The following is a 22,843-nucleotide window of genomic DNA, read 5'->3' as shown; positions in this document are numbered from 1 at the left end:
ATGTGAAACGTAACAATATTCGAATAGCAGGTGTGCCAGAAGATGCAAAAAGGGACAAAGGAACAGAGAAGGTGTTTGAAGAAATAATTACAGAAAATTTCCCTAGCCTGGTAAAGAAAAAAGTCACACAAGTTCAGGAGGCACAGAGAACCCCAAGCAAGAAGAACCCAAAGAGGCCCACGCTCAGACACATCATAATTAAAATGCCAAAAATTAAAGACAAAGAGAGAATCTTAAAGTCAGCAAGAGAAAAGCAAACTGTTATCTACAAAGGAGTTCCCATAAGGCTGACACTTGATTTCTCATTAGAAACTCTATAGGCCAGAAGGGACTGTCCTGAAGTACTCAAGGTAATGGAAATCAAGGATCTGAAACCAATATTACTATATCCAGCAAGGCTGCCCTTCAAAATAGATGGTGAAATAAAGAGCTTCCCAGACAAAAAAGGGCTAAAGGAGGACGTCACCACCAAGCCAGCATTACAAGAAATACTAAAGTGTCAGCTGTAATGAGAAGAAATAGAGAGAGAAACCTAGGCATACAGAATTAAAATGGCAATAAATAAGTCCTTATCAACAATGACCTTAAGTATAAATGGATTAAATGCTTCAACCAAAAGGCATAGGGTAGCTGAATTGGTACAAAAACATGACCCAACTATATGCCATCTACAGGAGACCCACTCACAGGATGAGAGTGAAGGGATGGAAAAACATTTTCCATGCAAATGGAAATGGAAAAAAAAGCTGAAGTAGCAATACTCATATCTGATAAAATAGACTTCAAAATGAACTCCATCGCAAGAGACAACAAAGGTCACTCCATAATACTAAAGGGGGTCTATCTTATAAGAGAATATAACCCTGGTAAACATATATGCACTCAATACAGGAGCACCTCAATATATATATAAAAAAAACTTCGAGCCAAAGCCGGTTTGGCTCAGCGGATTGAGCATCGGCCTGCAGACTGAGGGGTCCCGGGTTTGATTCCGGTCAAGGGCATGTGCCTGGGTTGTGGGCACTTCCCCAGTGGGGGATGTGCAGGAGGCAGCTGATCGATGTTTCTCTCTCATCGATGTTTCTGGCTCTCTATCTCTCTCCCTTCCTCTCTGTAAAAAATCAATAAAAATATATTAAAAAAACAAAAAACAAACAAACAAACAAAAACTTCGAGAGGACTTTAAGGGAGAGATCGATAACAACACAATCATAGTAGGGGATTTTAACATCCTGCTGACTTCACTGGATACATCTTTCAGACATAAATTAACAAGGAAACAGTGACTCTAAAGGAAACACTGGATTAGATGGATTTAATTGACAGTTATAGAGCATTTCACTCCAAAACTGCAGAGTATAAATTCTTCTCAAATGCACATGGATCATTCACAAAGATAGACTATATGTTAGGACACGAAACAAGTCCCTATAAGTTCAAGATGTTTGAAATCATATCAAGCATCTTCTCAGATCACAGTGGAAAGAAATTAGAAATCAACAACAGTAAAAACACCCCAAAAACATTCAAACACATGGAGGCTAAATATCATGTTATTAAACAATGAATGGGTTACCAACAAGATCAAGAAAGACATAAAAAACTTCCTAGAAACAAATACCCCACAACCACCCCAAATTTATGGGACACAGCAAAAGCAGTCCTGAGAGGATAGTTCATATAGCACTATAGGCTTACCTCAAAAAACAACAACAACAACAAATCAACAATAAACTATTTAACCCTACAACTTAAAGAACTAGAAAGAGAACAACAAGAAAAGCCAAGAGTAAGTAAAAGAAAGGAAATAATAAAGATTAGAGCAGAAATAAACAAAAACAATACAAAAAACAACAACAATACAAAAATCAATGAAACCAAGAGCTGGTTCTTTGAAAGGATAAACAAAATTGATGAACCATTAGCCAGACTCATCAAGAAACAAAGAGAGAGGACCCAAATAAATAAAATCAGAAAGGAAAGTGGAGAAGTAAACACTGACACCACAGAAATACAAATGATTATAAGAAAATACTATGAAAAATTATATGCCAACAAGCTGGACAATGTGGATGAAATGGACAAAATCCTAGAAAAATAAAATCTTCCAAAACTGAATCAGGAAGAATCAGAAAACCTGAAGAGGCCCGTAACAACTGAGGACATAGAAGCAGGAATCAAAAAACTCCCAGCAAACAAAAACCCAGGTCCAGACCGATTCACAGGGGAGTTTTACCAAACTTTCAAAAAAGAACTAACAACGATATTTCTCAAACTATTCCAAAAAATCTATAGAAAGGAACACTTCCAAGCTCTTATTATAAGGCTAGCATTATCCTAATTCCAGAACCAGATAAAGACACTACAAAGAAAGAGAACTACAGGCCAATATCCCTGATGAACATAGATGCTAAAATCCTCAAAAAATATTAGCAAATCAGATCCAGCGATATATTAAAAAGATCATAAACCATGACCAAGTGGGATTTATTCCAGGGATTCAAGGCTGGTACAATATTCACAAATCAATAAACGTGATACATCACATAAACAAATTGAAAGACAAAAATTACATGATCACCCTCACTGGTTTGGCTCAGTGGATAGAGTGTAGGCCTGGGGACTGAAGAGTCCCAGGTTCAATTCCAGTCAAGGGCACATGCCCAGGTTGTGGGCTCAATCCCCAGTAGGAGGCAGCCAATCAATGATTCTCTCTCATCACTGATATTTCTAACTCTCTCTCCTTCTCCCCTCCTCGATGAAATCAATAAGGATACTTTAAAAAAAATTACATGATCATATCAATAGACACAGAAAAAGTGTTCGACAAAATCTAAAACCCATTTTTGATAAAAACTCTCAGCGAAGTTGGAATAGAGGGAGCATATCTCAACATGATAAAGGCCATGTGTGACAAACCTATAATGAACATCATACTCAATGGGCAAAATCTAAAACCATTTCCCTTAAGAACAGGAACAAGACAGGGATATCCACTTTCACCACTCTTATTCAACATAGTACTGGAAGTCCTGGCCACAGCAATCAGACAAAAAAGAAAAAATAAAAGGCATCTAAATTGGAAAGGAGGAAGTAAAACTCTCATTATTTGTAGATGACATGATACTGTACATAGAAAACCCTAACGATACCATCAAAAGACTACTAGGTTTAATAAATAAATTTGGCAATGTTGCAGGATACAAAATCAATACCCAAAAATCAATGGCTTTTTTTATACACCAATAATGAATTCTCAGAAAAATAAACTAAACAAACAATCCCATTTACCATTGGAACAAAAAATTAAAATACTTAGGAATAAACTTAACCAAGGAGGTAAAAGACCTGTACTTGGAAAACTACAGGATGTTGAAAAATAGATAGAAGAAGATATAAACAAGTGGAAGAATATACCATGTTCATGGATTGGTAGAATCAACGTCATTAAAATGTTCATACTACCCAAGGAAATCTATAGATTCAGTGCAATCCCTATTAAAATACCAACAGCATATTTCACAGATCTAGAGCAAATTCTCCAAAAATTTATGTAAAATGAAAAAAGACCCTGAATAGCTCTAGCAATCTTGAGAAACAAAAACAACATTGGAGGAATCACAATACCAGATTTCAAATTATACTACAAAGCCACCATATTCAAAAGAGCCTGGTACTGGCACAAGAACAGGTCCATAAATCAATGGAACAGAACAGAGACCCCAGAAATTGACCCAAGCCATTACGCTAAATTAATATTTGACAACGGAGGCAATAGATTCAAAAGATTCTCTTCAATAAATGGTTTGGGAAAATTGGACAGATACATGCAAAAAAAAATGAAACTAGACCACTAACTTACACCATACACAAGAATAAACTCAAAATGGATAAAAGAGTTAAATGTAAGTTGTGAAACCATAAAAATCCTAGAAGAAATCATAGGCAGCAAAATCTCAGATATCTCTTGTAGCAATATGTTTATGGGTATATCTCCTAGGACAAAGGAAACTGAGGAGAAAATAAACAAATGGGACTAGATCAAAATAAAAAGCTTCTGCACAGCAAAAGAAACCATCAACAAAATGAAAAGGGAGTCCATTGTATGGGAGAACATATTTGCTAATGATACATCTGATAAAGGGTTAATATTCAAAATATATGAGGAACTCATACAGCTTAACAAAAAGAGACAAACAATCCAATTAAAAAATGGGCAACGGACCTAAATGGACACTTCTCTAAAGTGAGTGGATATACAGATGGAACAGAGTGCAGAATCTCAGAGGGAAGGCGGGGGAGGGTGGGTGTATGGGAGGTAATCAACCAAGGACTTTGTATGCATATATGCATGACCCAAGGACACAGAGAATGGGGCAGTGAGGGCCTGGAGCAGGGGGCGGGGACAAGCTGGAGGGAGTTAATGGGGGGAAAAAGGGGACATATGTAATACTTTCAACAATAAAGAATTATTTTTTTTAAAGTAATAAGAAGAAAGGATCGCCTGGCTGGCATGGTTCAGTGGTTAAGCATCGACCTATTAACCTGGAGGTCATGGTTCGATTCCTAGTCAGGGCACATGCTCAGGTTGTGGGCTTGATCCTGTGTGGGGTGTGCAGAAGACAGCTTATCGATGATTCTCTCTCATCATTGATATTTCTCTTTCTCCTTCTCCCTTCCTCTCTGAAGTTAATAAAAATACATTTTTTTTAAAAAAAGGCAGGATTTAGGGTTAGTTTTTGTAGTCAAGGCTGGCCAATACCTCTGGCACAACTGGAACTCTTGGCCCTCAGAGCACACACTGAGTTCAAACTTGGTGTTTCCTGGCCCTTGCCCAAATGCCTATACAGGCAGTCCTCAGGTTATGTCGGACTTGATGTACATTGTTTCGTGGTTACGTCGCCATCTCCCATTTACAGTATTTATAAAAAAAAAAAAGTTCCATCATTTCGAGGTATGTACAGATGAGCTTTATGTTTTTTATTATTTATTTACCACAAGTAAAGGTCAGGAATTGTTATCTTTCTTTTAAATGTTTTTTACTGTTTTACTTCATTACTGCTGTGTATGTGCTCCATGTGAGTGACTAGGTGCTTATGTAGGTGGGTTCCAACTTATGGTGAAAATCGCATTATGTCATGCCGTAGGAACGGATCTCTGACGTAACCCGAGGACCTACTGTACATCTCCTGGCACTGGAGAACCAGAGAGCATGACGGTGCCACAGTCTTGGAGGGAGTCTAGGGCTAGCTCATCCAAGGTGAGGACCTTGCCCCTGGAGTTGAAGAGTGGGTTCCCAGGGCTGCTCACACACTGTGCGCACACCTTCAGTTTGAGCACCTCCTGTACATGCATATCCTGGGTTATCACCCCTACAACCACAGTGGTTTTGCCCTCCTGGCCAGGAAGCTTCATCCTTCGGATCATCAGGGGAAGAAACACAGGTGACTGGTTGATGCTACTTATGAATAACTTCTTCAGCACCACTTGGTTGAAGATGGAATTGGTTCATACGGTCATAAACCTGTACAGCTTGATCAACAGCCTTAGGTAGATGTCCTTATTCTTCGGTTACTTGTGCCCAACCTTTCAGTCTGTTGTGGCTGGCATGGACTCCCAGGTCCAGAAAGGGAGAACTGCTTCGTGGCACCTTCAGTGGCAGTAGCCCACAAACAGAAAAGAAGCAAGAGAGAGAAAGGGAAAAAAGGAAGAGCTGTGTATGTTTTTAAGGAATATTATACAACTAATGTTTACAGGATGAAAAAATTGGCAGGCTGGAAAAAGGTAGGAGTGAGATACCAGTTTGAATTAGCAGTGGTTCTCAACCTTCTGGCCCTTTAAATACAGTTCCTCATGTTGTGACCCAACCATAAAATTATTTTCGTTGCTACTTCATAACTGTAATGTTGCTACTGTTATGAATCATAATGTAAATATCTGATATGCAGGATGGTCTTAGACGACCCCTGTGAAAGGGTCATTCAACCGCCAAAGAGGTTGCGACCCATAGGTTGAGAACCGCTGAATTAAAGGAAGAAAGGAATGGGGAAGGGACGAGTGTCTAACATCTAGGTCAGTGATGGTGAACCTTTTGAGCTCGGTGTGTCTGCATTTTGAAAAACCCTAACTTAACTCTGGTGCCGTGTCACATATAGAAATTTTTTGATATTTGCAACCATAGTAAAACAAAGACTTATATTTTTGATATTTATTTTATATATTTAAATGCCATTTAACAAAGAAAAATCAACCAAAAAATGAGTTGGCGTGTCACCTCTGACACGCGTGTCATAGGTTTGCCATCACTGATCTAGGTATTGGGGTCAGCAATCTAGGTTCCAGGAGATAAGGCCAGAAACACAGTCAGAAAATAGATCTGAGGCTATTAAGTCTTAAGGGAAAGGTGGAACAAATGTTCAATGCAAGGTCAAAGCTTCAGGGTATCAGTTCCAATAGAGGCAGCGGCAGGGGTCAAAATGTGAGATTCTAGTTAGAACCCAAACTCAGGGAACATGGAGGCCTCACTTTCAGCCAGACCCAAGACATGTAACAGTCATTAGCTGCTCGGACCAGGATTGGTTCCAGACTGTGGGTGAAAGCTGGGGTGAGTGGAGAGCATAGTGAGGAAACCAAGCAAAAACTATAGAAACTGAACCAGAGTTAGAGGATGTATAGAAAGAAAGAAGTCTAAAGTTGATGTATCTATCCATATGAACACTGAGAAGTGGCCCTTAGAAGAAAAAGTTAGAAGGCAAATCACTCACAGGGGAAGAAGGTACACAGGAAGAGACAGGGAGAAGTCTGTGACCACCACCAGGGGGGCACCTCCAGTTCCAAGACAGATTTGTTGATTTACAGCAGTACAGGGACACACTGGTGTGCCACAAGAATTCTTAAAACATACTATACCTGACTACATAGGCACTGACCTGTTTTCCCTTAGATTGTCAAAGAAAATGACAACAGCCAACACAACGATAGCTGTCTGGTGTGAATGCCCTGTCTTGAACCATAAATATGTAGGTCATATAATAGAGTTGCATCTTATTGGTCACATCACATAATAAGGTTGCATATGATTGGTTAATTCTTGGTACCACAAATCCTTATACTTAAGTATAGACACCTGATTTTGGTTTTTTTTTTGGATTTTTTTAATCCTCACCAGAGGACACTTTTTCCATTGATTTTAAGAGAGAGTGGAAGAAAGAGGGAGAGACAGAGAGAAACATCGATGTGAAACACATAGACTGGTTGCCTCCTGCATGCACCCCGACCAGGGCCCGGGCTAGGGAGGAGCCTGCAACTGAGGTACATGCCCTTGACCGAAATCTAACCCAGGACGCTTAGGTCCACAGGCTAATGCTCTATCCACTAAGCCAAACCAGCCAGGGCTAGACACCTGATTTTTTAAAGTCACTTTGGAGCAAAAAGGGTAGGTAATTATTATTATTATTATTGTAAATAAATCAAAATTAAATCTTTTTTTGGTCACATTGGCAAAAAACCATATTTCTTGGTTTCCGCAGAATTTTAGTAATTATATGTGCCATGAGATGAAAAAGATTGAAAATCGGTGATTTACAGGATTGTGGAGGAGGGAAGAGGACAACAGAGTAGCCTTCCTTCAAGTGGAGGTGGGAGGAATATAACCAGCATTCAAACATACTAGAGTAACCAAAACATGCTTTCTAGTATTGTTAACGTTCTCTAGGCACTCTTACGAAGCTGGCTAGTGACACCAAGCTGGCTAGTGAGAAGAGGCCAGGTAAAAAAGGTTAAACAATGATAAAAGATAAAGGCAAGAATGAAAAGACGGAGGAGAACCAGGAAAAAGAAGGTGAGGAAAGAACAGTCAGGATATAATGGATTCAAAACAACTGTTAAAGGAAAGCAGTAACCCTTTAATAAAAGAGAGGCAAGTGTTGTGGAAGGTCAAACCGATATGGGAGGAAATGAAGAAAAACAGGGAAAAACATCCAATTCAGGTTATGTGATTAATTCCACAGTGGCTTGTCACCCTTTTACATCTCATCTATTAATAGAATATCTACATAGTAGCTGTGCTTTAGAAACACACCAAAATATACCCTCTGCTCTTTAGATGTATGCCAACTTTTGTCAAAGATTAAAATATATGGTAGAATTTGAGGATGAATTTTAAATAATTAATAGTTCCAGGTAATAAAACAGCAAAACTGCAAACCTTGGGGCTGTTTCTACACAGAGGTGGGGTGAGGGTGGGGGAATATTAGAAGATGAAGTATTTTGAGAATAGTTGATTCATAAAAGATACACTGAGATATACATTTTCTTTAAGAAGTTGGATGTGTTATTTTTAAATGCTGCCTTATAAAAACAAAACAAGTTATTAAAACTACCAGAATAAAGAGAGGGAGAGGTGAGAGAGAAGTACCCAGACTCCAAAATCTATCACATAATGTTCAATACGTTTGCCATTCTCTCCAGACTTTACACTGCTCAAAGGTAGAAGAGGATCTTCGGTTTCATCACTATACACTTTGTGATTGTACCTGTCACTCAATAAGTACTTGATTAATTTGGGAGCAGCATCAGGGGCAGTGCTTCCTGTCTGAGAGGTGGAATACAGAAACCAGCCAGCTAAGCCCCTTTGAGACTTGAGTAGAATGCAATAAATACGAAATTGCAGTGATCGGTACAAATACCTGGGCATTCATTGTAGTTTTTCCAAATTTCTGGTCAGTTTTGGAGGTGATTTTCCCCACTTCAAGCTTAGAATTCTAACATACTGTAGAATGAAACATTTCTCAAGCGGAGGCCTCAATGTCCTTCTAGAGCAGCGGTTCTAAACCTGTGGGTCGCGACTCCTTTGGGGGGTCGAACAACCCTTTCACAGGGGTCAATTAAGACCATCGGAAAACATATACATAATTATATATTGTTTTTGTAATTAATCACTATGCTTTAATTATGTTCAATTTGTAACAATGAAAATACATCCTGCATATCAGATATTTATATTACGATTCATAACAGTAGCAACATTACAGTTATGAAGTAGCAACGAAAATAATTTTATGGTTAGGGGTCACCACAACATGAGGAACTGTATTAAAGGGTCCCGGCATTAGGAAGGTTGAGAACCACTGTTCTAGAGTCTTCTCTTAGCCTAAGGCGTGCAGGTCTCCACCCCCAACACAACACACTCCTCAGATTATCTCCCTTTTCCCACCCACCACCTTTCTCATTACACTATGAAGGCAGCTTTTCTGCAGCCAGGGTAGTTGTAGGACTCCAAGCGCGTCTTTTTTTTTTTTTTTTTTTTTAAGCTTGTCTTCTTTAGGGCGGTCTTACATGTCCGTTTCCGGGGGTGATGGGAGGGGGTCGCTCTTTCCACACCTCTGCTGATTGGTGCCTGCCCTACCCAACCCTTCCTGCTGCCTCCATCCTATTGAGTTCCAGCTTCACCAGCCATCCACCTTCCCTTGGAGAAAGCCAGCTCCTTCGCATAAGGAGCTTCTTAGATGGAATAAAAGTGTTAAATAACACGTGGAAACCACTTAATTTCTCTAGGACTTAGATATCTGCTGAGCACAGTCCACTGGTTCTCCTGTACTACCATCAGCACCAATAACATCTGACCTCCCACGTGCGTCTTTCTGGGTCTAGCGTATTCTAGCCTCAGAAAGAACCATCCAGCGGGCCCTTTAAAAGAATGTTAACCACTAAGGCCAAGTTGGGGGTGGGAGAGAGACCCTTATTGTCCTTATTCATCAAAGTCATTAAACTCCTCAGCCCCAGACACCTGAGAAGCGGAGTGCATCTCAGAGCAGCTCATAGGGTGCACCTCGCTCCCTTCTACATACAATTCTTTCTTGGGGCGCTCAGTTCCCTCTCCCCTCCCCCTCTCTTCCCGTGCAGCTGTCCGGGGCCGGGGGTGGGGGCGGGGTTGTTGTTGTGGTGGAGCAGCCCCGCCCCCTCCTCGTGGCGGCCCCTCCCCCGGCCCTCGCTCGGCCCTCTCCCCGCCCCCAGCCCCATCTGTTTCTGCTGGCTGAGATGATTACATTGTACCGGGCTCGGGGCGGCCACAGCCACAGCCGCAGCCGCAGCTACAGCCGCGGGATGGGGCGAGGGCGCGGAACCCGCGGACAGCGGGAGCAGCCGCCGCCTCAGTGACTGAGTCCGAGCCACCGCCCCCCGCGCGCTCGTCGGCCCTCAGCTCATGCACCCGCCGAGCGGCGGCAGCAGCGGGAGAAGCAGCCGTCCCCGCCCCCGCCCGAGGAGCTGAGGCCGGAGTCCCGGCGGGCGGGCGGGCAGCGTGGGGCCGCAAAGAGCGCGTCGAGCACGGGGCCGGCGCTCCCGCCGCCACCGTCGGGAGATGTGCCCAGAGGAAGGCGGTGCGGCCGGGCTGGGCGAGCTCCGCTCCTGGTGGGAAGTCCCGGCCATAGCGCACTTCTGCTCGCTCTTTCGCACGGCGTTCCGCCTGCCCGACTTCGAGATCGAGGTGAGTGGCCGCGCTCGGCGCCCCTTTACCCTTCCCGGCGGGGCGCCCGGAATTCCACGCGGGAGGGAGCGGCGCCTGAGACGCGGCCAGGCGTCGGCCCCCAGCAGAGGGCTCGGCGGGGGCGTGCGGCGCGGACTGGCCGGAGGCAGGAGTCTGGGCTCGGGACGTTGCCGGCGGCCGCCGCGCGCACCGCGCCTGCTCCGGCGAGGCGAGGCGGACGGGCGGCGGTAGGGCGGGGGGAACTCGCTTTTGTGGGAGTGGGACCGCCGCTCTCCTCTGGCTTCAGGAGCTCCCTCTGGGGTCGGGGGAAGCGGCGAGCCAGCTGCTGTGGCGGGATGGGGTGCCGGGCTAGGCTCGCCCCCACCTCGGGGGCGCCTTGGGCTAACTCGGGGCGGCGGGGACTGGGGCCCGGCTCGGAGCTGCGGCGCTGCGGAGGGAAAGTTTAGGACTCCGCTATTTTTTAATAGCGCCTTTCCCCTCGGCACTGACGGCCCTCTTTATGCGGTGACCTCGAGAGCTCTTGGAGTCGATTTCGCCATTATCTCAACGGGCGATCGTGGAGGAGGAGGATGGCTCCGGTCAGGCCGAAGGTGTTTTCACACCGACGCTTTGTGAGAGCCGCACGCAGACCAGGGGTCGCAGCAGCAGGGCTGGTGGCGGGAGTGTGAGGAACGGGAGGTACAGTGTCGCCGAGACGGGCAGCTAGCCCACCGGCATCCTCCTTTCTTTTAGTATTTTTGGAAGAGGGTGTGAAATATTTGATTGGTTGGCAGGTTGAATTGCTTGCTCTTCTGTAGCAATGTGCGTAGTGACTTAATCACCTTTTGCCTTTGGAGAAAGATAAGTGGAAACTTGGTCAGTTTTTCTTTTCAGTTCTGCCATTGAATTCGCCGGTGGAGGAATCAAAATAAGAATCACCCGTTTGGAGGAGCAAATAGTGGTTGTTGCCTCCCCACCCCCACCTATCTTACTTTCTGCCGTTTTCGGGTTGATTTTAATTAGTTTACTCCTAAGATTTTTGTCTTATCTTTAGTTTTAGATTCTTTGTTTGCGCAGATATCAGTTGCTTCTCATATGAATGAAGTGTGGGAACTTGCTCTTGTTGCAGAGTTAATGAAATCGGGAAATAAAAAGATCAAAAAGGGTTGGGTGGAAGAATGAAGAGGAATGTAGGCTAATAAACTAGGACCATTCACTGGCTTTTGGCGATTCTTAGTTCCTTAAACTGATTAAAATAATGTAATTAAAATGTTAGGAAGATATAATAACTTGGGTATTTTAGGTAGCACCATAGTGTTTATTTTCAAAGTTTGAACGTAATTGTAGAAAGCATGCTTTTTACTAAAAATTTTAGTGGGACAACTGTTTATATTGACTGAAGAGGAGAAACAGGGCCACAGAAATGAAAGGTTGGGGAATGCTAAAAGTCAAGATATTTAACAATTATTCTGGTAATCCTGTGCTTTCTTTTAGTTGGCATAAAATCGTGAGTAGTTTATATCCTGATCCTCAAAATGGTGGCTGTTGTGGGAGGTGTTGCCTGCAACGATGCCATCTTGGGTGCTGGTAAACTTGCCTCCAGCCCCAGGTAATGAAACTGAGGTGATTCAAGGGACCTGTTGTAAAAGCACTGTGGAAAAGCTCATCTTTCAAAATCTATGTATTCCCAGTTTGTTGATGGCAAAGTAGAGGTAACTAATTTTGCCTTAAGTTGTTACAAATATCTAGAGTATTCTATAAATTACTTGTCTTATGCTCTAAGAAATAAATTTGTGATTTCTAAGTATTAGCTAGTTTAATTCCTAGAGGAAATGTAAGCTGATCAAAGAGGTCAAATTTGTATGTATAACAAATGAAAAAATCAGTTACAGGTGAGTAATGGAGCTATTTGAGATGACTTTCTGGGCAGTGACACTTTTTTGTTGGTAAAGTGTATGCTATTTGAAATACATGCCATAGGAATGAATATTTGGACTCCATTTTGGTAACAATTCATATTTTTATTTGGAGATGTTCAGTAGATGGATAACAAGTGTTAGTGATATTTTTACTCTGCAGTTCTTGTATAATTCTCATTTCTCATGTAAAGTGTGTTTTGAACTGCTTAATGTAAAATTTAACTTAAAATTTTCAGTAGTTATCAGAAATTAAAAATTTTTAAATTTATTTTAGGCTTCTAATAAATTCAACTCAGTGACAGTGCAGAGTTCATAAGAAACAATATCAGTTTTTATTCTCTTAAGTATAAGTAAATTTATTTTTATTTTGCTTAGGTGATGTTTTAATCAAATAGTTTATTGTCCTGACAGTTTGAGAAACAATTCCGTGGTTAGAGTTTATGATGCAGTGGAAGACCCTTTAAAAAAATCCCCAAACAATTCTAATGCTGAGTTGTATCTTGTTAGGCCAGCTAAAAAGGCTCTACAATCTTAATTTATGGCAATCTTAAAAGATAAAATTGATGAATAATACCAAGTCATAGAAGTTGGATATCAGATTTTAGGCAGCCAGTTTTCACCTGTGGGAAAAATCTCATTTTACCCTGGACCACCAAGCTGAATCCATGGATTTATAGAAAATTTAGGAAGCAGAATCCTCAAGGACGTGGCTTCTTTTTTAAAGTGAAGCAATCTTTTAGAGAGTGAAGGGTTGAAAAGATTCATGATGCAATTCTGCCAAAGGTCAAGACCTCCTACTTATAGAACTGGTCCCCAAAGCACAGATATTATTTTTGCATGTAAAAAAGACCACATCTTTGTTCTCTCTCCACCTTGAAAGTACAGGATTTCTTCAGAAGAGTCAATATACTTGATTCTTATTTTGGGGATATAAGGCCTTATATGTTGTAGCCCACCCCCCAAATTGGTGTTCTTAAACATCAGATAAAAAATCTGAATGTATAGATCAGGAGTGGGGAACCTTCTTTCTCCCAAGGGCCATTTAGATATTTATAACATCACTTGCAGCCCATACAAAATTATCAACTTAAAAATTACCCTGCTATATTTGGTCAAACATTTAATTAACTCACCCCTAATGTCTTGGCAGGGCCAGACCAAATGAGTTCTCAGGCCTCATATGGCCCATGGGCTGGACATTCCTTAACCCTAGTTAGGTAATGCTTTAAGTTCATAATTTCTGGTTTTAAAAATAATACATAAGCATTATGTAAAACTTAAAAATTAAAGCAAATTATAGGTAAGAGAATTAAATTCACCATAATCCCACCACTCAAAGATAAAAGCTGTTAACTGTTAACATTGGGTCCCACCACTCAGGAATAACAGCTATTAATTGTTAACACATTAACAGATTATCAAATATTCTCACAATGTATTTGCACCATAGATTGGGTGTTCTTTTTATTTTTCAGATGAGGCTGTTGAGGTATATCTGGACAACAGTGGATTAATGACACTGCATTCAGTAGTTGGTATTGATCTCCCCAAAGATTTCATACTGATTGTTCTTTTTCCTAGCCAAATTATTTTTACAGTGAATATAGTATGTTACTTGATCAAAGTAAAGTAGAGGAAGATAGAATCATTTTAGATAATCTGGTCTGGAGTTAATCATGATGGGTGTGGGGTTGAGAGCAGAAATTTCATCACAAACATTTCTGCATGTTTTCTCTAAAGAAGAAACCTTGATGTCTTTAGGTGACTATTTGAAAATACTCATGTAAAATTATCTGAATGCTTTCTATATAGTATAGCAGCATGATAAAAAGAATCTACTAGTCCTGTCTAACGCTTTTTTCCCTGAGCTTCCTGCTTTTGAGTACTGAAACTATTGCCTTCTTTGTAGCTCCTTTCTGGTTGTGATTGTATGTGGTTAATTAAAGTCCTCACCTAATCAGCATGATGATCTGGGGGCAGTACCTTTAATTCAGATTCCTGAATTCTACTCTTGGTGTTTCCTTGGATCCAGCCTCTTAGTTAATACCACCAAGGCATGACTTATTTATGAAAATAAATAAAAATTGCTGAGGGTACATTACTATATCAGTGAGTAATGGGGCCTGTAGATGGGCTTTGGGTGTTTTATGTTGGTGTATATATATATGCACTTTGCTGGAGGAGAGCAACTATTGCTTTCATCAAATTCTAGAAGTGATCCCCAACCATACAAGGTTAAGTAAGAAACCTTGAACTAGATGACAGAATAAGTTGGCCCTGAATAGGGGAATCGGAAGCCTAGTTTCATGACACAAGATGCATTGGACTAGGCGTTAGGAAACTTGAACTCTTATTCTAATTGTGCCATTAACTAGCTCTTGTGACTTGGGACAGGTTAAAATAACCTAGTGATAAATGACACTTTCATAGTAGCACTTTGTACGTTTTCCAAATGTTATTTTGTTTTATCCTTAGTCGTCCTTAACCATCACCGTGAGGTAGAAGATATCCTCATGAGGAAATTGAAAATTTAGAGAGGCTAAGTTGCTTGCACACAGGCTTTCACTTGGATTTCAGGTTCTTTGATACCAAATTTTATGCTGTTGCTACTGCCTCACACTGTTTCTACATCAGTTTTCGTTATCTATAAAATGAAGGGCTAGACCAGTGATGGCGAACCTTCTGAGCTCGCCGTGTCAGCATTTTGAAAAACCCTAACTTAACTCTGGTGCCGTGTCACATATAGAAATTTTTTGATATTTGCAACCATAGTAAAACAAAGACATATTTTTGATCTTTATTTTATATATTTAAATGCCATTTAACAAAGAAAAATCAACCAAAAAAATGAGTTCGCGTGTCACCTCTGACACGTGTGTCATAGGTTCGCCATCACTGGGCTAGACACTAGGTAATGACCAAGATTCCACAATGCAGATCTAGAGTTCTTTGGTTCTTAATAATGTGGGATGCTGAAGATCGTTTTAAAACTTATGCTTAATTTAGTACAGAAGAACAAGTTCATAATTTCATTTGTTTCTTTCAGCAAATATTTTTTGGGCATTTACTATGTGTGCTAGGCACAGTGTACTAGGTGCTGGATGTGAACATAACACAGAAATACCTGCCCTCTTTTTAGCAGAAGGAGACAGACATTAAACAAACTGTATAGTGTCTCAGAGGATGACAGGAAATCAAGTAGGGTAGAGGCTAGCCAAATTGATCGGGTGGGTTGTTGCAGTTTAAAATAGGGTGATTAGATATTGCCTCAATGTGAGAAGATGGTATTTGAACATGCCAGGAGATAATATATCTAAAATGATTTAGAAATAAGTGGTTTGTCACATGAATCTATTTAATGTAAGATAGTAACACATGATAAATGTCTTCTAAAGGTTCAGGATCTGCTCCTTCTCTGACAAGGAAAGCCCAAGAACAGGATGTAAATTATAGAGGAGCAAATGTATATGCTGTTTGAAATCCTGAAAGGGGAGAGAGAATGTTCTGTCAGAGTGTCTCTCTCCAAAAGTGAATACTAGATCCTTTTCTGTTTATACCAACATCTTCAAAGGGCAGTCTTTTATTGTTTGTTTTTTCAGTTTTTGCCTGCTATATGAAGTTTCAAAGAGGTAGTTGGGAGTTCTACAGTTGTAGAAAGGGCAATACCCTCTCATCTCTCTCTGAAGGACAGTCTATATTGGCATCTGGCTTGCTTTATGACAGAAGTTCAGTTGGGTCTTACTTAATTTTCTGGAACACAGTTAGGATAGCCTAAAATAAAACTTGGCTGCATTCGGTACAACCAACCGTCTGCCCTTTGATCAGGAGAGTGCTGGATTCTTGCAATTTGTTATAGGTAAGATTGAGGAGCACTATCAGAATGCTGGAAAACCCAAGTGCAAAAACTGGTTTATGTGAAAATTCAGTGTGAACAGCCAAGATGAACAGAACAGCATGGCTTTTAACTATATGGTCTTAGATCTAGTTGATGTATTTTTAGACCTGGCCAATGTGGCTCAGTGGTTAAGTATATTGGCCCTGAAGGGTCCTGGGTTCCATTCCCAGTCAAGGGAACATACCTGGGTTGCAGGTTTGATCCCGTCCTGGTTGGGGAGCATGCAGGAGGCAACCAATCGATGTGTTCCTCTCACATTGATTTTTTTTTTTCTCTCTTTCTCTCTGCCTCCTTCCCTTCCACTCTCTAAAAAATCAATGGAAAACATAACCTTGGGTGAGGATTAGTAAAAAAAAAAAAAGAAGAATGAGAATAAGAATTTATTTTCAAAGGGCCCAAACCGAGTTTGTCATCGAATTGTGATCTTAGATCACTTTTGGTTTCAAATGCCCCATTTTTAAAATGGGAATCTTAAACTAGATAATTCCTACATGTTTCCTAGAACTAAAAGTCTATGATTTTATGAATGTTTCTCACTGGTTATGAGCTGTGTGAGAATCTGTGTTTTACAAATTAAATTTATACCAAACGAAAACTGTATAACCATACTTGTGTGTTTGTGCTTTATATAAATTGTCTTTCTGTGGAAATCTTATCTGAAAACTAGAGGCCCGGTGCACAAAATTTGTGCATGGGTAGAGTCCCTAGGTCTGGCCAGCGATCAGGACTGATCGGGGCCTTCCAGCTGCCGGCCAGGGCCCTCCTTTCATTCCGCGCTGCCCCTGGTGGTCAGCACACGTCTTAGCGAGCAATGAAACTCCCGAGGGGACATTTTGCATATTAGACTTTTATATATATAGAAGATACGCTTTGAAAGGCGTATCTTCGAGACTTGAAGATTGACATTCTCACTCGAGACTTGAAGATTGACATTCTCACTCTTTCCAAGGTCTTCAATCTGAGCCAATATTTTGAGATTATGCAGAATTTTGGAGGATGAAAGTCTTGAATTATGTTATGTTCCCTTCACTTTTGTTTCTTATATTGAGCACTAGAGGCCCAGTGCACAAAAATTTGTGCCCTCTCACAGTCTGGGGCCCCTCGGGAGATAACGACCTGCTGGCTTAGGCCCGCTCCCGGGTGGCAGAGGGCAGGCCCAATCCCTAGGTGCCTGCCCCGCAGCCCCTGGTTGGGCTCAGAGCAGGGCTGATTGGGGAGTTGGGGCGCCGCCCCCTGTCATGCACAGAGCAGGGCGGATCAGGAGGTTGCGATGCCACCCTCAGTCATGCTCAGGGTAGGGCCGATTGGGGGGTTGGGGCACCGCCCCCTGTCACACTCAAGGCAGGGTCGATGGGGAGGTTGCGGCGCCACTCCCTGTCACGCACAGAGCAGGGCAGATCAGGGGGTTGTGGCGCCACCCCTGTCACATACAGAGCCAGCCGATCAGGGGGTTGGGGTGCTGCCCCCTGTCACGCACAGAGCAGGGCCCATCAGGGGGTTGGGGCTCTGTACACTGTCACACACAGAGCAGGGTCGATCAAAGGGTTGGGGAGTTCCCCCCTGTCACCCACAGAGCAGGGCCGATCAGGAAGTTGCGATGCCACCCTAAGTCACGCTCAGATTAGGGCCGATTGGGGGTTTGGGGGCGCCACCTCCTGACATACTCAAGGCAGGGCCGATGGGGAGGTTGAGGCTCCACCCTGTCACATACAGAACAGGGCCCATGGGAGGATTGGGCGCCGCACCCTGTCACACACAGAGCAGGGCCGATCAGGGGGTTGGGGCGCCTTCCCCTGTCACGAACAGAGCAGGGTGGATAGGGAGGTAGTGACCCCCCCCTCTGACACACACAGAGCCGCAGGGCGATCAGGGGGTTTTGGCGCTGCCCCCTGTCACGCTGCTCCAGGGGCCAGGAGGCCTCGCGGGTCCGCTGATCCTAGTGCTGGGAGGCCTCGTGGCTCCGCTTGACACCAGGTCAGTGAGGCCTCGCTGCTCAGCTGATCCCGGTGCCGGGAGGCCTCGCGGCTCCGCTGATCCTGGTGCCGGGAGGCCTCGAGGCTCCGCTGATCCCTTTTACTATATAGGATAGAGGCCTGGTGCACATGTGGGGACCGGCTGGTTTGCCCTGAAGGGTGTCCCGGATCAGGGTGGGGGTCCCCACTGGGGTGCCTGGCCAGCCTGGGTGAGGGGATGATGGCTGTTTGCAGCTGGTCACAGCCCTTTCAGGGTGGGGGTCCCACTGGGGTGCCTGGCCAGTCTGGGTGAGGGGCTGAGGGCCATTTTCAGGCTGGCAGGTGACTGAAGCTCCCAACCTCTCTATTTCTTTTTTCTTTTTTATTCTGGGATTTTATTTACCTTCTATGGCTGTCACTGGAGCTGAGAGCCATCTTTAGCTCTGAGGCTTGGCTCCAGCTCTGAGACCTCAGCTGCTGAAAGCAGATTTCTGGGCTTTGTTTACCTTCTGTATTTGAAACTTTGTTGCGACTCCAGCTCTGAGATCCTGGCCGCTGAAAGCAGGTTTCTGGGGTTTTGTTTAGCTCAGGGGTGGGCAAACTTTTTGACTCGAGGGCCACAGTGGGTTCTTAAACTGGACCGGAGGGCCGGAACAAAAGCATGGATGGAATGTTTGTGTGAACTAATATAAATTCAAAGTAAACATCATTACATAAAAAGGTACGGTCTTTTTATTTTTTTAGTTTTATTCATTTCAAACGGGCTGGATCCGGCCCGCGGGCCGTAGTTTGCCCACGGCTGGTTTAGCTTCTATATTTGTAACAATGTTTCTTAGAGAGCAGCTGAGAGGCCGGCAGCAGCAGGCGGGGAACCTGGCTTCCTCGGTCACTGGAGCAAGCAAGCCTCCCTGTTCGCGTCAGCTGCCTGGCTGCCGGCCGCCATCTTGGTTGGCAGTTAATTTTCATATCTCGCTGATTAGCCAATGGGAAGGGTAGTGAAGTTATGGCTAATTACCATGTTTCTCTTTTATTAGATAGGATGATTTTATACTTAGATCTTGGAATGAAATCCAGTATAGCTTCTAGCTTGTGGTTTGCCTTTCATTTGATACTGTACCCTCTTCAGAGATCTGTTTTACCCTTCCCCTGAATTTTCATAGTTCATTGGATGCTGTTCCTTGGATGCTTTTATTTTATCTTCTTTACATTAGTCTCTAATACTAATCAATTTATGCTGGAAAACTTGGGAAAGTCTCTTTTCAGTAGTTCTTATGTTTGAGAAAGGAATTGCTGGATGTTTGAGCTCAGGATTCTGTGGGTTTCTTTAGTGCTCAGGGTTTCTCAGCCTCAGCACTATTGATATTTTTGAACCAGATAACTCTGCTGTGGAAAGCTGTCATATGTATTTTAAGATATTTAGCAGCACCCCTGACCTCTAGGTGCCAGTAGCAACCCCAGTTATGACAAATAAGAATGCCTCCAGACATTGCCAAATATATCTTGGGGGGACCAAGATTATCCTGCTTAAGAATCATTTCTTTAGCCCAGCCAGTGTGACTCAGTTGGTTGAGTCTCATCCCATGCAGCAGGAGGTCACAGGTTCAATTACGGTTCAGGGCACATGCCCCTGTTGCCCTTGCAGGCTTGAACCCCAGTAGCAGGAGACAGCTGATGGATGTTTTTATCTCTCCCTCTCCCTTCCTCTCTCGGAAATCAATAAAAACATTTTTTAAAAAAACAAGCATCACTCCTTTAGAGTATAAGTAGGGAAGACTTAAGTGTTGGTCATTGTATAGAAGGTACACTATGTTTATGAAGTAGATGAATTTTTCCTTCTGATAGTGATTATTTTTCTTAACTGCAAACATTTAATATTTTTGTTAATAGAAATAGAAAGAAATCAAAGTTGCTCCCAAATGTGCATGTCATTAGCAGTTGCACATGCTGGGAAACAGATGTAATTTTTTTCTTCCTTGTGTAGTCATTTAAGGAGAGTGGCTTCGGGATAGTGGAGAAGAGGGTATGAAGCTGACTGGGTCCTATAAAGAAAGCCCTCCCTTAGGCAAGGGCTAGTTGCTTGATGCTCTTATGATAGAAGGTGTGTTGCAGGTGTTGTGTTGCAGCCTCAGGCTGGCTTGCCCTGCTGCCACTGCTTGTCAGGGCACAGGCTCTTCTTGACATATCTCTTGAACATTGTGTAGTGGTGGACTGTTGGGGGTGGATGGGGGCGGGGGTTAGTCATAACCAGGTCAAAAGCTCAGTGAGGCCTAAGCTCGGTGTTTGTGTGTGTGTGTGTGTCCCAGTCCTGGCATGCACATTTGGGACATATGCAGATACCAAGCTGTATAAAGTTTATTTTCAGTTTAAAACATACTAACCACAGAACCTTTCTTGATGTTGCTCCAAATATTTTTATGGTTTCTCCCATTGGATTTTCCTCTTAGTATGGCAAAATATTTATGTATTTAAATAAATTTTCGTTTGGGTTTGGAGAAAAAAATGTATTGTGATGATGACTTAAGCAGTTATAAATAGTACACTGTGAAGGGCTTTGAGTCTTGGAAGGCTATCTGTAGAACTTCAATGGGATTTATCATTTACCTGTGGCTTCTAAAGGTGTGTTTTTACAGAAGCATGTCCATCTTTGCCACCTTGGGGTATCTGTTCCCAGTGCCTTATTTTTTGTTCTTTATCTTTTTGGCTGGGAAGTAAGACCTGGATACACTTTTTCTTTTTCTCTCCTGCTCTATTGTTGTGCTACTCTACCGATGTCCTAGGGTTTGTTTGGGCTGTGGTGGAGAAGCAGTAGAATTTCTGGCCTGCATCATAGTATAAATCCCAGAATTTGTATAAATATTGTGAAGTTGGTTATTTTTGCAGCCAAAAGAAGTTTTGTTTTGGAGAGTGATTGACCCTTCAAAGTAAATCTCTTATATGCTCTGTTTTGTACTTTATTATCCACACACTCATTTAAAATATAACATGGTTTATATAAAAATACATTGAAGATAGTGTTTCATTTTCCTGTTTAAAGTCTCTGATCTCAGGTGATTTTTGTGATAGATATTTGGCTGGTTTAAGTGATGTCATGTTTTTGTAAGTTTCACACTGTAATGGTCAGCTCTTAGCTTTTATTCTACACTAGAGGCCTAGGGCACAAATTCATGCACGAGTGGGGTCCGGCTGGCCCAACCCCAATTGGGGCGGATTGGGGCTTGGCCTGTCAGGAGGAGGAGATGGTGTGAGGTTGGCCAGCCAGCCAGCCCCATCGGAGCCCTATCAGGGCTGGCTGTGGGGAGGGGCCATAGGTGGTGGGCTGGCTGGCTCTGCCCCTAATGGGGTGGGGGAGCTGATAGGGGGTCAGGGGCCAGGGGAGGGGCCGTGGGAGGTTGGCTGGCCAGGCCCACCCCCAATTGGTATGGGGGGCCAATCAGAGGCAGAGCTGGCTCGGGGGAGGGGCCGTGGGCCCATCGGGGTGGTGGGGCCCATCAGGGGTGGGGCTGGCCAGGGGGAGGGGCCGCAGGCAGTTGGCCAGCTGGCCCTGCCCCTGATTGGGGTCGGGGGGCCGATCTGGGATGGAGCCAGGCAGGAGGAGGTGCTGCAGGAGGTTTGCCAGCCGGCCATGCCTCCTATTGGGGTGGGGGGGCGATTAGAGGCAAGGCCTGCTGGGGGGGAGGGCTGCAGGGGGTTGGTGGGCCAGTCCCACTCCCCATCAGGTGGGTTCTCTGGCCGCAGTGGGTATCATAGCAGCTGGTGGTTATGGCATTACCGTTGCTGGCTTTTTATATATATAGATAGATACTGCCCAGTCTCGTTAGGAGCTTTGTTGGATCTACTTTTTCCCTCGGGTGGGTTTGCTAGAGTAATTCCTGACTTGGCAATACTAGGTGTACTGGTTAATAATGTGGTTTTTTTTTTTTCAATAGCTGGAGTTACACATATGTTGATATATATGCGCTTTGATATATATGCTCTTTTGTTGTATTGACAGCACGCTTCAAAAATTCATGTGTCAAATTTGCTGAAGATGTTAACATCATAGATATTTTTACACTTAAAAATGTCGAATTTCGTGCCCAAAAAGAGCATTTGCGGGAAGTTTTAATTCATTACTTTACTTTGAAGAAAAATGCTGCTCGATACTTCGGGAAGCTTATGGTGAACATGCTCCATCTCAAGATACTTGTGAATGCTGGTTTAAATGCTTTAAAAGTGATGATTTTGATATGAAAGACAAAGAACATCCAGGTCAACCGAAAAAGTTTGAAGACCAACAATTGCAAGCATTATTGGATGAAGATGTGTGTCAAACTCAAAAACAACTTGCAGGAAGATTGCTCAGCAAACAATTTTTGATCATTTACAAGCAATGGGAAAGATTTTAAAGGAAGGAAAATGGGTGCCACATCAACTGAACGAAAGACAAATGGAAAACCAACAAGTCATGAGTAAAATGTTGCTTCAACGGCACGAAAGGAAGTCTTTTGCATCGAATTGTGACTGGTGATGAAAAGTGGATTTATTTTGAGAATCCCAAATGCACAAAATCCTGGGTTGATCCAGGTCAGCCATCAACATCGACTGCAAGGCACTTCGGAAAGAAGACAATGCT

General features: G+C 43.0%; 1 protein-coding gene across 1 annotated transcript in view; it reads left to right on the top strand.

Moving 5' to 3' along the window:
• Positions 1–10,035: 10,035 nt before the first annotated feature.
• LOC118651019 (cat eye syndrome critical region protein 2) overlaps positions 10,036–22,843 on the top strand; it is a 233,467-nt gene continuing 220,659 nt past the window's right edge. The window contains exon 1 of the mRNA XM_036299723.1: positions 10,036–10,486. Within this exon, the coding sequence (XP_036155616.1) occupies positions 10,361–10,486 (126 nt within the window). The 5' untranslated portion in view covers positions 10,036–10,360. The remainder of the gene's footprint in view (positions 10,487–22,843) is intronic.

The sequence above is a fragment of the Myotis myotis genome, unplaced genomic scaffold, assembly GCF_014108235.1.
Source record: "Myotis myotis isolate mMyoMyo1 unplaced genomic scaffold, mMyoMyo1.p scaffold_m19_p_3, whole genome shotgun sequence".
In the NCBI taxonomy this organism is placed as follows: domain Eukaryota; kingdom Metazoa; phylum Chordata; class Mammalia; order Chiroptera; family Vespertilionidae; genus Myotis; species Myotis myotis.
This window is presented reverse-complemented; position numbering and strand designations above follow the sequence as displayed.